The sequence below is a fragment of the Oxyura jamaicensis genome, chromosome 10 (assembly GCF_011077185.1).
Source record: "Oxyura jamaicensis isolate SHBP4307 breed ruddy duck chromosome 10, BPBGC_Ojam_1.0, whole genome shotgun sequence".
In the NCBI taxonomy this organism is placed as follows: domain Eukaryota; kingdom Metazoa; phylum Chordata; class Aves; order Anseriformes; family Anatidae; genus Oxyura; species Oxyura jamaicensis.
This window is the reverse complement of record NC_048902.1, coordinates 15,893,535-15,911,339: the sequence shown is the minus strand read 5'-3', so window position 1 is coordinate 15,911,339 and position 17,805 is coordinate 15,893,535. Positions and strand designations below refer to the sequence as shown.

Sequence of the window (17,805 nt, the reverse complement as noted above, 5' to 3'; positions counted from 1 at the left end):
TTCTCTGCACACCCAAAGTGCTTAATGCTCACTGAAGCACCCCTGAAATGCTCCCTGCCAAAGCCTTTCAGAGGCGTCGTCACAGCCAACAAAAAGATAAAAACTCAGCTGAGCACACCGCCACCGCTATTACAACCTTCATAAATCTGGTAATCACTGTGCTCAATTTACTTCTCCACTTAAAGTGCGAACGTTGGGTCAGTCAGCCTGCCAACAACATTCGTAATCTGTAATTCAGTCAGTATGCTCTCCGCTCCAGCCAAATGCTGGCCAACATTTCAACCCAGTGTAGCTCGAAAGGGTAACGTGTATTAGAGGCTGTTAGGAAGATATTCTTCAGTTGCATGCATCTTAACATAGGTTCCCGCTGGACAACAACTAATGAAACTCCCTCACTATAAAACCTCCATTGTTTCTGGCTGTTCTGGTGTAAAACGCTCATCCCAATCTCTGCCTGCACAGCAGGCACTGGCATAAAACCTACATTACACAACTTTCAAGCAAAGCTAATTACACTTTTCCTACAAATAGCAGCCATCAGCTCTAGGAGCCACAAATTAACCATTCCTCCCTGGGAGAAAAAAGGAAAACATCAGGAAAACAGCTCTCTGCTGGCTAAACAAATGTGTGTGCCTGCTGGTTACTTCCGCAGCATTTTTTTTTAAGTGTCCCAGGTTTTTCTCATCGCTATCTGGAACTTCTGTCCAGTATGAACCTATTATAATTTAGAGCAGAATTACTTTAGAAAAAATAAACCTTCTTTGCAGTGGCTTATTTCAATCATTTATTTGGAAATGCAATACTTAATCATAAGCATCATCAGCCACGGAGATCAGAAAATATCTGTACATCTCCACGAAGCCCCGCTTTGCTCAGAGCTACCATTTTCTCCTGGAACACTCCAAACACAGCACAAGTTACATTCATATATGATACTTAAAACATTAAAAAAAAAAAAAAATGCATACTTCACCATGGGCAGGATGTCCCTTAGGTTATCAACACCTTCAACCACTTCCTTGCCAGGTAAAACAAGTCCAAAACAAAAGGATGACCTGTGGCTGCTCCTCTGGCTGTGATCACACAAGCTACCAAGGGCCACTGAATTACACAGCTACATCACGACACAGAACAAGTGAGACAGACTTTTCTTCCTGCATCTCTGTCCGACAGCACAGGGTAAATACCTGAGCTAAAATTTGCCAAGGCACCAGAAAAAGTCTAATCTCAGTCTGACTCTGCACAGGCTAATTACCCCGGGGAAATCAGTGTTAGAATTATTTTTAGTACTAACAAGCATCAAAGGGAGCACACTGCTGAAGTGTAGCTAACGTCTTCATTGCACAGGCGGCTTGCTGCAAAAGCAGGGTCATGCCTTGGCCAGCTTCCAAATCTCACCACTGCAGCTGGGTTTAAGCTTCCCTTGCAGGGCTTCAAATAACGTGAGTCCATTGAGGCAGATTCTGTCCTTCTATTGCTATGGATTCCTTTGCAAAGCATACTGCAAGTGTAAATTTTTAAAATAAAAATGTGACTTGATGCTGTCAAACAAGTTAGTGCAAGTGTTTCACAAAAGACAATTTTGCATGCTTCAATGCTTGAATAGAAATAAGAAGTCCAAAAGAAACCAAACTTATTTTCTTGATGTAAATTGGAAGAAATCTACAGTCCTTGCTGTAGAAGGGCATACATAACATTAGAGGTAAATGTGAATCTTACAAAAATCTTGTTTATTCCATGCAGATAATAGAAGCATCTTGAATAGGGCTCTTCTTAGCTATGTTTTTTGTTGTACCTAAATCCTCCACGGGTCCCTGGGTTTTCCAGCTGTCGGCATTTGGATTCCATGCTTACCTTTTCATTTTTTAATTGGTTCAAACACAATGAGCTCTATCTTTCGCAAAAAAAAAAAAAAAAAAAAAAAATAAGCACACATCTTCCTCCACGTTTCACACAAGAGAGGAACACGAGGATGCTCCAACTCCTCAGAGACTCTTGCACAATCTGGAGAGCTTTCTCCTCAACATTTATCAGCAGACGGTAACTACAAGAAGTAACAGAACAACCAGCTGCTACAAGCATATCAAAATAGCATCTGATAGTGAAAGTTACTGAAAAAAAACCCTGCACCTGACTCCAGCTTGTAAAAGTATTGCTTTCGGTTTGTTTCTGTGTATTCTAAAACAGAAGAAAAAATGAGTATGCATGGAGGAAATGAAGGAGGAAGTGTTTGGGTGCATTTTTCTAAAAATATTTCGCAAGTCCCTTCCACTCCTTCAGCTTCCTTCAAAATATTGTCACTTGTAATTGTACCTGTGCAAGTCAGAAGGCCCCTCTCAATTTAACTCATAGGATTGTACTGAGCTGGTACAACTGGATATGTTCTTTACAGTGCCATCACCTGCCAAGCACCAGGGACACCGGCACATGGAGATCTGGCACCTGCAGCCCTGTGTCTCGGGAGGGGATGTGCACATCAAACCAGACTCTGAGAAAGATCCTGGAGCAACAGATGCTGTCCTCAGAGGGCACTGTGCCACATGCAGAGACCACGCCAGCAGGCAGGTTGTTTCTTTCCCACTGGACGTATTTTCTAAATTGCCTGATTGCTCCCAACCACACCAGGTGATCCCTGGAAAGGTGATACCTGGAGCAGGGCATCTCAAAGAGCAGGGGAAGAGGGAAAGCTGATGAGCAGAAAGGTGAAGGAATGATGGGAGATGTCAGTAGTTATTGACTAAAAGTGAGATAAGAGGCCTTATAAAATAAAGAGAAAAGTAGTGGGTTTATCAAGGCTTAAGTGAGGAGCTACTCAAGATGAGGAGCAAGGCAGGGAGCCACATGGTGAAGGAGCCAGTGCCTGTCTGGAGGAGCTCCAGTAGGAATCCAACCCTGCAGCCTCCTCCCAGCTCACTCTCTCCTTCAAGCCTTCATTCACCTCTCTCATAACAAAATGTATATTTTTATAACAAGAGGTGCACAGAAATAGCTCGTGCCTCTTCATAACTTTCAGGGAAAACAAACCTAGGAAGGAAACTGGAGACTCATTTCCACTGGAGGCCAAGTAAGCCAGTGCTTTTTACTAGCACTGAAGTCACATGAAAAAAAAGAAAAGAAAAAGTTTGTGTTTATACGTAAATTACTTGTGCATGTTCCTGCATTGCTCCCTAAATAAATACCATAATAATCAAATTACTCATTAAAACTCAGTGGCCATAGAGGGAAAAGCTCTGCGTGATTCTTTAAGGACTATTTGTCAGAGAGGCATAAAGTGAACACCTTCAATCAGAAGAAATGTCCTGATGTTAACTGGAACTGAGCAGGACGAAAGCCAGTAGCAATGCAGCTGTTACAGTATGCCACCTTTCTTCTGTACAGCAACGTGTCCCTCTTCCCAGCAGCGACACGTGCCAGGGCCAGAGCTCACAGTGAGTGCCAGGTACACAGGAGGTCACATTACTCTGGATCTGTACTGACCTGTATGATTCAATGTCCTTTCACATTTAACATCTCCACATGGCTTGGGTATATCTGTAGATAAAAATCACCCAGTGTTTTTACAGTTTCTTAATTCACAAAGGCAGGAGGCCAAAGGCACCTCAAGAAAATAGAGGTTTGTGTGTCATAGTGTCACTGAATGAGGAAATCTCATTGGTAAAAGTCCTCAATTTCTGTGAAAACCTCCAGCCTCTCTACAGCAAATCATCGCATTTAGGTTTCTGAAACTGTGTGTTGCCATTGGGAAAGCTGAAATAGAGACTGGAAAAGCCGCTCAGAAACAAAATTCCTAGGAAGCCTTTGGTGAAACCAAATGTTTGAGCATTTCAGTGCCATCTCTTGTGCTGTCATGTAACCCAAAGCGCTTCTTGTGACTAGCTGACAGCACAGAGATGTGTGGTGGACGACACCATGACCACAAGTGAAACAGAGAGCCTGAGAGAAGCACAAGGAAGACCGAATGAAAAATAAAACAAATATTTAGCATTCAACAAAGCAGTCATCAGATCCTCCACTCAGAGGGCACTTATTCATAGCCACAATAAGTAAGTTTCTGACATTGAGATTATAAATTTCATAAATGAGTATTTACATGAAGGGAGACAAAAAAAAAAAAAAAAAAAAAGAAAACTCTTATGGACATGTTTTTCTAGGGCAGGATTACTGGAAGATACAAAGTTTCCCAAATACCCAAGAAAACAACTGTGACTGTGCAGAACATGCTTATGCCCATGTTACAGTCATCGTAATTTAAGCATACAGCCAGTATATGAACATTTTAGTAGGCTTCATAGTTTGGCTCAGATATTCTAAAATTCAATTACAAAAGATCCGGAGATAAGAAATTAAGGAAATTAAAGAAAACAGTAAGGCAGGTGCAGAAAGATATTAGGGAACAACTAATGAAAATAAAAATCTTTGAAAGCCTTGCTTTTGCATTTATTGGCTACATTGCAGTAAGGATCAGTAATGCCAGGTAGAAAAATGGTTATTTTGGGAGAAATTTTTAACAATCAGCAATAAGTTACACTTTAAAAAATGACAGTAATTTACATAAGACTAAGACATACGTTATATTGCTAACTTGATGAAGATAAGCAGCAAAACATCTACTCTGGTTACAAACAACGTAGCAAAGAGATGTGTATAAACTAATCACTACTGCCAAGAAAACTTCTCTTGCTTACACCTGCCTGGCTTCTGGGTAAGAAGCAAGGCTGATATACAATGGAAAAGCAAGTACATGCATCAGTATACCTTTAGCCTAGACTAAAGGAGCTCCATGTTACTTATTCATAGAAGTGGCTCTGGAGAATGGATTTCATCCCAGACAGACAATAACTCAGTATTTGAAACACGAGGGAGCCAAAGCATGCAACTAAAAATGCAAAGTCACATTGTTCCCCTAAAGTCATTACAGTAAAACGTTCAGTACACAAATGTCAGCATAAACCCAATGACCCTTTTAAACTTTTTTTTTTTTTTTTTTTAATTATACCAACTAAATGTATGCCAGCATAGGTCTCTCTAAACACATTTCTCACAGAAGTGAAACAGCTTTGAGGTTTATCTTTCCATACACCATTTGAGTTTACAGCCTCCTGGCACAAGAAACACAACTTGTCTCTGGGTTCTGTTACAGCTTGATTTTCCCATTAAGAAGATCAGATAAAGTTGGTAAAATTAACTCATATTTGTTAGCAAATTACACAGTGACACTTCCCAAGTCTTCACACTAGGTTTTCACTTTCCTAAAGCTGATGCTAGTATTTAGGATCTTCATTCAAGAAAGCCACACTCTGTAATTACAGTAACTATTAGAAGCTTGAATAAAAAGGTCAAAATTAAAATAGAAAAGTTTGCTGCCATCCCATGCAAGGATGAAGCGACCCATTCAGGACTTTAGCTGCAGAAGTTCAGGGAGCCTCGACACTACAGTACAGCCATATAAAACTTTATTTTTTCAGCTCTTCTGAGGTATTTGCCTCACATGACAAACCCTCTCTGGAGTTTTGATCTTGCACATCCTTGCCGTCACTGCAGTTACGGGCAGCTTTTCTGTAGGAATTAGGCTCACTGACATTATGCCAGCATTCTGGTCACTCGATCTGATGTCACGGGCAACCTTCTTCAGTGTTTTCTGGTTTAAACCCAGAATTTAGCAAAATATTCAGTTCTCTCTGGGGACTCAGTAACGGCTTCTCTGATTTTACACTGCATGCCTTGCTGGTGTCTGCCAGAGAACCAGATGCTAGGGCCATCCCAAAGTTAAGGCTAAGGTACATATCACACAGAAGTGTTCAATATCCCAATGCCTGCCTCACTTCAGCATTCTCAGCACAATGCAGTCCTCATTTACACCTCCCTTAAATGCTTTTTGGGATAGAAGGACAAAAGAAACACCCCATGCTTTGAGGAATGCTGATATGGACCAGTGATTCATGGCAGAACTGGAGAGCATCTTCAAAAGCATTATTCATTCTCGCTGTACACCATCAGGGGCGATTACCTCGTCTGTTGGCACGAGACACCTAATCAACATAAAAATATTTAAAATACTGTTATTCAAGAGACGGTCTTTCAGAGCCAGAGTTTGCAGGATTTTATTCAGTTTTGATTAAACAAGACTGACTGAAGAACACAAATCCTAGACCCAAACAGAGAGCACCTGACAGCCACATGCTGTATCCAGGTGGTGGGCCCACGAAGACATTCCAAATTGAATTACTCTTTATCAAGAAAAACCACAAACACATTACGTAGCCCTTAAAAACATCTCAGCCTTGATTCATCCAGGGTAAGTTTGTCATGGGCAGGAAGGTGATGTTTAAATTTTGCTAAACTTTAAATATCTTTCCTTCAGCCTACCTGCAGCACCTTTCTCATGCTGCCCAACTACTCGTTTGTACACTGTTACCACTGTGGGGCTTTCTTAACTCTCCTTTCATGTACACGTGGATCCAAGCAGGGCGTTTTAGTGCAAATCAAACTGACCGGTCCACTTGTCATCACCATGTCCCCTTCCAATATTCTCAAACTAAATTTTAAGTGCATGAATTATGATAACTTTGCTTATAATTAACAAACAAAAAGCAGAGTTGACGAATCGTTGTTTAGTTCTGGTGAATACTAACTAAAAGGCATTTTAATTCGGCTATTATAATCACAATTTCCTGTATTTGCTCATGGATTAAAACAAATCAGAGCTCGTAAACAAAACTTTTGCAACAGCTGTCAAAAAAAAAAAAAAAAAAAAAAAACCTTCCAAGATGTAGTAACACTTTTAATGGATTTAAGAGCTATCCAGATTCCCCTTACATGCATCTAGCAGAAATGGGCAAGAGTCACTAATTTGACATTTGACAAGCGTCCTGAAATGGGACCTGCCTGCAGTTAGCTAAATAGATTAGGAGGTTTCTAGTTCAAATTTTGCACCTAAGTAGATGAATGCTCAGTCTTCCTCAACTTTCATTAGATTATTATCAAAGGCTAGATAGATTTTTTTGCTAGATGTTACTACAATGCATCATTTGGCATTAGAAACCAGAATATTTCCTGAACTGGAAGAAAGGCTCCAACTCAAAACTCATATGTTCGCCTAGCTTGTAATGAGCTTTACATCTTAAATGATAGCTTTACAAAGTCTAACATAATTCCGTTACTTATACACAAAAAAATAATCGCACTCCAACCATGGAGATACTATCACAATTTCTTGATTGAATTATCAAATTTGAGTGTGGTGATTGTTCTAACAGAAGTACAATCAATTCAAAGCAACAAGACTTCTAAGAAATCCACTAGAATATATGACAGAACAAATATTTGTATTTTTAAAAAAGACAAAACAAAACTCTACAGTTAATTGTTTCCAAGTACAATAAACATGGAACAAAGCCTGCTATTGAATGAACATTAATGATTTGCCATTTGCTTCTGCAGATGTTTCCCATGAGGGAAGACGCTAGAAAACATTCCACTTGAAACCCAGGAAAGCTGAGTTATGTTGCTTCATTGATTTGGATATTTTAATTTAAAATTGACAAAAACATCAGGTTCAATAGGATTTACATTAAGGGAAATGTGTATGCGATAAAATTTCAAAGGCCAGAGCATGATAAACCCTTCCCAATTTAAAAAAATAATTATCCAGGTTTATAAAAAAAATTCACAGCCATGATATGAGCTCAGAGCATCTGTTTCTGTCCTTGTTGACAGCTCCAGATCATCACCACCTCCACATCAATGACATTAGAGACAAATGCCTGCTTAAGTTAGCATGGCCATCGCATTTTCATTCATCTCTACTAAGAGATTATCAAAGAACCTAGATTATATATCATATCCCAGCCAAAATTTACTTCTAGATTAGCTCTAATCTGCTAGAGAGCAAAAAGGAATAAAAACATTTACTAGCAAATACTGGAGGGAGCAAAGAGATGCGGCTGGGTCTTAATTTATGGTGTTATAGGGAGCTGGAACTCTTATTTCCAAATTAGATTTTATCTCTGATTTCAATGCAGCAAAGCTATACAATTCCAAGAATTTCCAAAAATAATGAAGCCTGTACTAACCTAAAGTTTCCACTGAAGCAGAATTTACTTTGCAAACTACAAATGGAGTTTGTAGGTATGGGCAACAGGAAGAATAGTCAAGGGTACAAGTACTTCCCAGAAAGGAAGGATATAAATAAGATATTCCTTTTAATTTTTCTTCCCCCTGGCCCAGAAGGCAAACAAAGCAACAACAAAAGATTTCTAAACCTATTTTAATGGTATTTACTAGTTACTATTTTACTGGTATTTTAGCAACTTGTTCTGGTGGGAAAGTGAAAACAAACTAACAAAGGGGCATCTGTGTAAATACAAAGGAAACAAGCACTCACCACAGGAGGCAGAAAAGTCACCCTCCGTGTCAATTAACTCCAATTCTCACCATACTCTAAGCAAGAAGAAAGCCTTCAAGCTGACTAGTTTTAGTTAACGAATATCAAAAAGTATTATCAAGGGGCACCCCTGTAATACAAAAGGTGGTCGCACCATGCATCCCACCTACCCATGTGAGGTTCTCTCTGGCGACAGGGAGGCTGGAAACGTGCATGACCAAGCTGGAAATGTTCCAGCACGAATTCCACATGCAGCCTTGAAGACTCCCAGCTCAAGGGTCTGTTTTCCTTAGGCAGACAGCAATTGAAGTCAATGGGAAAGCACAGGCACAACTTGTCACTATCAGCCCTGATGCTGGGCTTAGGGGGGGGGCGGCATAAGATATAAGATTCAGAAAGAAAGGCCAAAAAAAAAAAAAAAAAAAAGCTACAGGTCAACATACTGAATATGTGAAGATTAAAAAAAGCCTCTTTCAAGGAAAAATAAAATCAGTATGCATTTAAGGGAAACATATCAAAAACAAAATCCCAACATTCTTCTGATTTTCACACAATAATCCAATAGTTGCTTGAGTGATAAAAACAATGAAGATTTGCAGTTACTGTATAGCCTTGCAAAACATCAGATCAATTCACATTCTCAACAGAATGTTATGAGTAGCCAATTGATCAAAATGTAAAGAAACAGCATTAAGCACGCTACTGTAGTTTTTCCCTAAGCTTGAAAATTGAAGTTATATCCAGCATTCACTTGCCTGGAAATGTTCTAGACAAAGTAGTGTTGACCTGAGAATAACCTATCCAAATTTTTATCCCATATAGCATGCAGGTGGACTGCATCGCTCCAAATATCAATATAAACCAAAAAGCTGCCTCTAATTCTGACCAAAAGCAGATGCTCAGTGAAAAGAATATAAGGTCAGCAAATTATATAGTGATTCTGCCTGCAAAATAATCTCCTGATTTCCAGGAATCTGTGGTTTAGGGGCTGCTTCAGCCAGAAATCATACCTGCATTTTTGTGATTAACAGTTCTAGCATACTTTTTCCTCTATGAATTTTCTTTAAAACTTTTAAAATTCATCTAGAAGTTAAGCAACAGGAATGCCCTACAGTGATAAATTCCATATATAAATTATGCTTGTACAAACCAGCATCTCCTTTTATTGAAAAAGGAAATTCTCAAAAGAAATCACTGAATTTTGCTCATTAGCCTCACTTAAGATCTTGGGTTATGTGAAATTATATGCAATTGCTCTCTATTTATCCCATATCACTCAGACTTTGTCCACTTCAACTATATCCTCCCCAAACGTTCCTCTTAATTGAAAAGCACAGATCATCACAGTGGCTAGTTAATGATATACCATCAGGACAGCTTAACCAGCATGCACAGGAGGCATACAAAGTATGATTATTTTTTTTTTTTTGAGGTAATTGATTTGTCTGAATTTATAGTGTAGTTTAAGACAATCAAAGCCCAAAAACATTCTAGGAATGTTTCCAGAAAAGTTAATTACTAAACATCTTCTTTTCCACAACCTTTCATTAGGTGTAATCAAACACAAGTAATTTTTAAGTTGAAAAAACAGATTCAAGTGTTTTAAACTTGCGTCAGATTGGTTGTATGAGATTTTGTTATAAGGATTGCAGTTTTGATAAACAGTAACAAAACTGGTAATTCCCAAATGCTTTTAAAAATTAGACTAGGAACTTCCTTTACATCAATGCTGAGTGGCTAAATGATGAGTCAGTGCAAATAAAAGTACACACGTGCAGGTATTTGCCCCAGCACTGAGAGGTGAGCTGTAATGCGCATGGTTACAGCGGGGTATGCTTAGGAGGTGGTGTCCTCAGCACTTCTGGGGCAGGACAGACAGACTCTAGCCTCCATAGGGCCTTACCACTTGCATGCTACACAAGATCCAGGGAAGACAGAGCATCCATTAACAAGGTTTCTTTATTATTGCTGCCTAAATTAGACCAAAACTGCCCACACAGCAATCACTCCACTCAGTGGCAATGCTGGTAAACCTGTAGTTACACCCAACCTAATATCCTCAAGTGAGAAGCTGCCAAGTGAGAAGTTGCCAAACATTTAATAAGACATTCAACCAATTCATTTAATAATCATTCAACCAAACACAGGAGACTCAGCCCAGTTTCTCTTCACATTTTGCACGTGATCCTACAGTCTTCATTCAGAACCATTATTTACATGGAATACCAAAGCAAAATCTAGATTGAGACACGAATTGTCCAAAACCACAAATATCCTCTCCACTTCTAACATCTGATTTTTATAGCATCAACAGGCATGCTCAGGTGCAGCTGTTACACTGGTACTCAATTTGAAACCAGTGTTCAAGGCATTTGCGTTTCTGACAGCCTCGTAATCCTGCAAAGAACAATTTCATTTTGAAAAACAGTCCCTCGGGACCCAGGGAACATTTAACTGCTTAACTCGGGTAGGAGTAGATTTGGGAGAAGCGTTCCTGTCACTTAAAAGCGGGCTTCTATTGCAAGTATGCTGTCTAATAAATACAACTGGAAGCAAAATGGGAATGTGGGAAGGATGCCAACATAAATCCTCTGAATCTGAGGAAATCAGGAGCAATTTTCCACTCAAGGATGGAACCGGTGCAGAGGAAATGCAGGGCATATTTGGAGTGCTTCAGTCTCCTCTCCCAAGGTGAAGCCGCCTTCTCCCCCTACCTCAACAGCCCCTTCCCCAGGGGCCAGGCCCTACCCCAGCAGCACAGAGCTGAGACCCCACATTTCCAAAAACACCCCAGCAAACAAAATTCAAAGCCCTCCCCTCAACTAAAATTAGTTCATAGTATAGGGGCAAATAACCAAAACTGATAAAACCTGAGGTTCTCTAGTCACAACAGCAGCTCAAGTTGCTACGTACATCCTGTGTTACATTTCACCACAGCTAGCAAAGGCCTCAAAACAACCCTCAGCTATCAAAAAGAAATTATCTTTAGAGATGAGAGGATGGACAAATCACTTTTAGTTAGACTAAACCAGCCAAAGCAGAGGTCTATTATCACCTGGAAATCTTCAGGGGGGGAACCAAGAGGTCCCAGGACAAGGCTCATTCCCCAGACGCACTCAGGCCCAAACACAGCTTCACCTCCTCAGGAGTATTTCTAGCCTGAGCAGGTATTTTGAACGGTTATCTGATAGACTAAAAAGAATTTCCTCAGCACAGTTAGCTGGAAACCAGCTGCTTACATTACTAAATGCAAAAGCCCTTGTGAAAAAAAAGCTTGCAGCAAAGTTGATCTTGCAATTACCCCACACAACACAACAAGCATCACTTCTAGCCCTCTGTGACCATGTTGTGCTCCAGCCAAAGGGGACAATTACAGGAAAATACATTACTTAGGTGCCCACATGCTATTCAAGTGCCCACCTCCACCAGAGAGTACATGGGTGACCCTGTAGATGTCTTGTATCATAATGAATACCTTAAATGCATGTAAATTCAAACAGTTTGATAGCTTCTCTAATATAATCAGAGTTAAGCATACTTTTGAGACCACTATTCCTATTAACGATGAAGTGTGCCAAAAAAAAAAATAAAAAAATTTAAGAAACAAAATGAAAATTTCCTCTCCGCACCATATTCTTTAAATTCTTCTTCCTACGGTTATTGCAAAGTGGAACTACACATGCCAATTCCACCCTCAGACTCCATCATATGAAAGCTTATTTGCCTGATAAGTTATTTTATGATTGGTATTGAACAACAGTGAGAAATGAAACAAATAGGATTATTACTCAAACGCTCCCATTCATCCTGACAGCTAAAGCTACCCACTCAAAAGCATCACTCTGAGAGTGAGCCAAAATCACTGCAACATACTTCACAAATTTTATAACTTAATCACCAAAAATCATGCAAAAACATCCAGGTGAGAAATTATATTTTCTTAAAGCCGCATAGCAGTAATTCAGCTTCCAGCATGCTTTGAGTAACTCTCATATCATTAAGTGCATCAACCAGCTTACCATAGCTGTACAAACATCACTGAGAAATTTTTTTCTCATTAGAAACATACGAACAGGTTGCTGAAGTTTTAAAAACAAGCAAATGCAATAGCTTACTTCCTAAATCTCCCTTAAAAGTGCTTTTAAAACAACTTTGCTATGTCGACATACTTTTGTGAATATTTTTTCCTTTTTGTTTTAAATTGTCATGTTTGTTTGTTTTATTAAGTAGCTTATATCTTTAACTAAAGTCAATAACCAACTCCATTCCAATAAAAAAATATACACGTGAATCAGTTCAATTAAAAGGGACTGGGAAAGAAGAATTTTGATTTCTTTAATATAACTTTCTCAGGTAGGAGAAAAAAAAAAAAAAAAAAAATCACACAAGCCTGAACGTTTAGGTCCGAGTATCATGCACAGCAGCGCTTAAAGCCACACATTGCAAAGCAAAAGCAGCGAGCAGAGTTAATCCCGAGCCTGCCGGTACAAACTTACTTCTCTTGGATACCCAGGGCAATAAGAACAACGCCCAAAAACAACGTGGCCGCCACAAAAATCAATAAATAAAAAGCAAAACCACATAAACCCCCAACACCCACGAGCAGTTTAACTTTTTTTTTCTTTCAAAGAGAAGTCGCTCCGTATTTAAACCAAGGCGAGGAGAGGTGCAAAGAACCAAAGCGGCCGGGCACAAGCAGCATCTGCAGCCCCGCTGAAGCCAAGGCAGGGGCTCGGGGGCACACCGGGGAAGCCGGGCTACCTGCCGCCGGGTTACCTGCCAGCCGGGCACAGCCATCTCTCTCCGCTCCGTCCCCCCGCGGCGGCACGTGTCGCTGTCCCCGTCCCTTTCGCCTCCCTGCCGCGCTGCCCCCGCCCCAGTGCCGGTTCCCCCGCCCCACCGGGCGGTGCCACCGCCGCCTCCGCCGCGGCCCCGGGGGGGCCCTGCCCGGAACGGTCTGGGTTTACCGCAAGCGCCCCCTTCGCAGCATCCCCGTGCCAGCCCGGAGCTCCTTTCCCTGAGCATCCTTCTCCACCCACAGAGCTCTTCCCGCCAGCCCCCTGCACCCCCCCCCCCCCCCCGCATCCCCCCTCCAGCACGTTCCCCCTAGAGCATCCTTCCCGCCCCCAGCGTGGATCCCCCCAGAAACATCCCCTCCCAGACCTCCATCCCCTCCCAGACCTCCATCCCCTCCCATCACCAGGCTGTGGAGCATCATTTCCAGGTACCACCAGTCACCCACCCTGTTTCCCCCACAGCATCCCCTGATCCCAAGGATTTTGTCCTAAAGGCCGAGAAACAGAGGGGAAGGGGATGGGTGAGTGCAGGGGGCTGGTAACACCCACCCTGGGTAAGGGTGGAGCTGGAAAGGAAATTGCGTGTATGACTACTGGCAAGGGAAAAGAAAACCAACAGCAGCACTGCCACGTAACACATTTTCTTGGCTTCATCTTCAGGTGCCTAAGAAGGGAGCCAAGTATCACAGCTGTGTGCTTTAGGCAAGGCAATCAAGACAGGGCTAGGTACAGGGACCTGTTCACCTGGCATGCCCACAGCTGAGGCAAGGGCCCCCATGGATTTCACCATGAGTAAGGCACAGCATGGAAAGGAAAATGCTACCTCACCACCTCTGCAACAGCAGCTTGTTTGTGGGGCATTCTGTGGGTCTGACCCTCCACCACGCCTCCTCCTGAAAGACTGCATGCAAGTGTCACCCCTCTTGTCTGTGGTGCTTAACCTCCATTGACTGGGGTATCACTAAGTAACATGATGCTGAGCTATAAGAGGAAAAAAAGAAAACTTCATAATGAAATTTACTTCCCTTATCTTCTGCTCAACAGGAGTTACACATTATCTGAGAGCATAGCTGACATACTGACATATCGAGTGAAAACTGGTGATGCAATCATGTTATACTATTGTGAAATAGAAATAGTCATACACACATGGTAAGGGTTTGGCATAGTGCAAAGAATTATCCCACTAATCACTGAAAGAAAACATGGGGAAGACATTGTGAATACCATTACCCTGATCCCTGCAACCAGTTCTAGAGGGGGGGAATTCACATTCGCCAGTCCCCCATCAGTCTACAAGGTGAGAAGCAGGGAGCTACACAACAGTAGGGACTACACAAGGTAGGGCAAAAGGATAGGACTAAGGTAGGGTAAAAGATAGGACTAGGGCAAAAGTCAGTATTGATAAAGTTTCATTTTTGCCTCTTGACAGTCTTTGTGTTTGAGTGGCCAAATCCTAATGTTCCAGCACTACCCCAATGAGAATATCAGCTACTACCATTGTCTTTATCAAAAGTATGCAGCTACTCCTAGAGTGTACATGGTTTTCCAAAGCTTTGCTAAAATGCTGAAGAAGCCAGTTTTACTGACTGTGCAATTAAAAATAAGGTGAAGTTTGCTGAGAACAACAACAACAACAACAAAAAACTAAACTGAAAACAGAAGAATTGTCATTAATAATTGTTATCCTTTCATCTAGACCAAAAAAGCATCAGATTCAGATAATTGAGTGAGTTTTGGAACAAGAACAATGTAGTCTTTTTAAAATACTTTTGATAATTCTATAATCCCACAAAATGCTTATCATAAAAAAAAATCCATGAATGTTTTGTCAAAGCCTACAGCTGAGACAGCAGAACTGTAAACGTGCCCAAGGGCAATCTAATACAAAAGACTGCTGATTTTTTGAGTAGCCAAGGAAAAAGCAGCTTGCCAAAATAAGATGCAAGCATTCCTTAGATGAAACAGAAGAAAATACAAAAAAATTAAGCTCTTGTATCCGGTATCCACCAAAATGAGAAAAGATCACCATGGATTAGTGACAAAAAAAAAGTCAACTGTTACAGAACAATCCAGATACAGACTCTTATAAAGATTAGATGATAAATTCTTCTTGTACATCAAATAACTGATAACCACTACATCTACCTTGGAACACACAGCTATGGGGACTGTTCAGTGTGTAATCCCATCAGGACCATCACTAGTTTTGGTCTGTTGTTTTCTTCCATGACAGTGCATATGCAAGACTTAGAAAAAACAGTACATGTTCACTGTGTGCCTTGTTGGAAGAATAGAATGATGGAAATGGAGTAAGATGATTAATCATGTGATGACAAAAAAATGTCCTACAGAAGTATTAGTTTAGCTTGTTTACTGAAGACATCTCAATAAAAAACATTGAGCATGAAGCCTTATTTGCTTTCTAGTTCCTGTGAATGCTAGTGGACATGGTGACTCACTACTACTCTTTGGCCCCTATAGACACTTATCATTTTTGAACTCTTCATATTCCTCTTTCCTCTATTTGATATACTCATAGTAGTTAAATTTTCTAGAACACCCAGTTATTACAAATAGGCAAGAAACCTGTACCATGAGAACTTATCCAGTTATACTTGTAACTATGTCTATTTAGTAGAATTTATTTTTAACAAAAGCTTTTTTTTTTAATAATAATAAAATAAAGTAGCTTTAACAACTCCTGTAGCATGGTTTCACATGACTCATCTCAAAATTTTTAAGATATCCACATGGAGTTGAAGTGAAAGTGAAAGGGAATTGACAGAAGTCATCCCAGATTTGTGAGCCACTGCAAGGACTACAGTGGGATGTTATCTGATGCTAGTCATCACAGCACACTGAATGCCAAGGCTCTTTGCAGGGCACTGAAAATGTCAAGGCTTTGGCTGTTTTACTGCTGACCTAGAAAGGAAAGGGAGGGTGACACTGGGCACATCCCCTGGGAAATAGATTTCCATTGTTGGTGGGCTGGGTGGCAGGGAGGATGGGACTTGATACTTTGGAATTATCACCAAAGCCTAGTGAAGCAGGTGAAATGTCAAGGTAAAACATAAGGAGAGCCAACCTGAGGATTTCTTATGAATGTATCCAATGGCCTTTGAAGACATCAGGACCTAAGATGTCAGTTGTTATAACATTAACTCAATTTGGTTTGGACTCTGAGAAACACTAGTTAAATCCCACTGTAAAAAATCCCACATTACAGATGAATGCACAGCTAAAAATATAGCCAACAATCATTTCAATTGGAAAAAAAATGAAAGCACATATCTAAACAAGATTTTTTATTACCTTTTCAGGCAGCTATATAGAATACTTGCAAGGAGCCACTGTACACCTTCCCCTTCATGCACGCAAGTGATTTTCTTCTAGATGTTATTAAGGATGGCATTAACAATTCCTTTGGGGGAAGAAAAGAGAAAATATATAATTGAAACCTACAGTTGGCATTATCAAATCCTACTTGTCTTTTGTAAGGATGTCTCATTTTCTCATAAAGGAAAGCTCTCTTCTCAGAAAAGATTGCAACTTCTCTCCTTTGCCCTGTTTTTTTTCCTTGTAATTTGACTGCTGGAAGAAAAAAAAAAAAAATACTCAGTCTTTATCAAAACTTGGCCACACTGGATATACATAAGACTGCTTAAGATAAGTTTTTGCTGCATTCCTAATCACAAATTCAGAGTTACAAAAGTGAAGCATTAATATCCAGGCCAGTTCTCTGCATGGGCCACTTCCAGCAGCACATCTTCCAGGGTTATGATGAAGGAAAATGAGGGCTTGACCGTACAGAGGCACAAGGAGATCTAGTCAAAAGAAAAAAAAAAAAAAAGAAAAAAAAAAGTCCTTCGTTTGCGTTGGAACACCCTTTCCCTGACCTCACAGGTAGCATATATAATAACACAAGTATTTGGAGTTCAAACAAAAAGCATTTGGTCAGTTACTCCTGTCTCCTATCCCACCTACAGGTAGGTGTTCACTATCACAACCCCTGGGAACACCACCAGAAGCCTCAAAGATCTCCTTGGCCTTATTCTAAGCACGCAGCTATTCAGAGCTGACTTCGCTGACTTGTTTACAGAGGTTTAACAATTACTTTGACATTTGTTAGCCTAGGGCAAAAAACCTCAGGTACACAACTGATTTTTTTTTAAGAAAAAAAAAAAAGGCAAAATTTATGCAAAAGTAAATGCTGGGTTTTATTTCACAGTTGAACAACCAGGTCAAAGAAGTCCTGATGACCCCAGCACAGAACTGCAGATCTCGAACATGCAGCTCACTTTCCATGCAGCTGAGCGCCTGGCTTACAAGCAGAATTTGGAGCACGACCAAGGGTGTGCTTGCTCTCCACATCCACGAGCATTAAGCCATTCCCAGAATGCAAACCAAGCAGGCTGCAAGGTTTAAGTCACTCTGTAACTACAAAAGTGTACGCAAGACTTCAGGACATTTAAACATGTCAGTAGTCTGGGGTTCAGATAAGAATAATGACAATCACTTATGACTTGACTACTCATTTTCACAACTCTGTCAAATTACCATAAAAACACATTTCTTCCACCCATCCTTGAGATTCTCAGACAAAAGCGACTTTGTGGCTAGATT

General features: G+C 40.5%; 1 protein-coding gene across 9 annotated transcripts in view; it reads right to left on the bottom strand.

Annotated features, from left to right (window-relative positions):
* The window catches only part of MCTP2 (multiple C2 and transmembrane domain containing 2), a 153,065-nt gene that overhangs the window by 106,698 nt on the left and 28,562 nt on the right, over positions 1-17,805 (bottom strand). For 2 of the 9 annotated variants that reach the window (XM_035336133.1, XM_035336131.1), the window contains exon 3: positions 16,495-16,603. Coding sequence is in view for 3 of the 9 variants with exons in the window: in XM_035336139.1 (XP_035192030.1) it covers positions 13,160-13,180 (21 nt within the window). In the remaining 6 variants the exon portion in view is untranslated. Of the gene's footprint in view, positions 1-3,477; positions 3,509-8,553; positions 8,691-13,159; positions 13,281-16,494; positions 16,604-17,805 lie in introns of those variants that run through there. The other 7 variants (XM_035336135.1, XM_035336134.1, XM_035336139.1 and 4 more) reach the window with 5 other exon arrangements.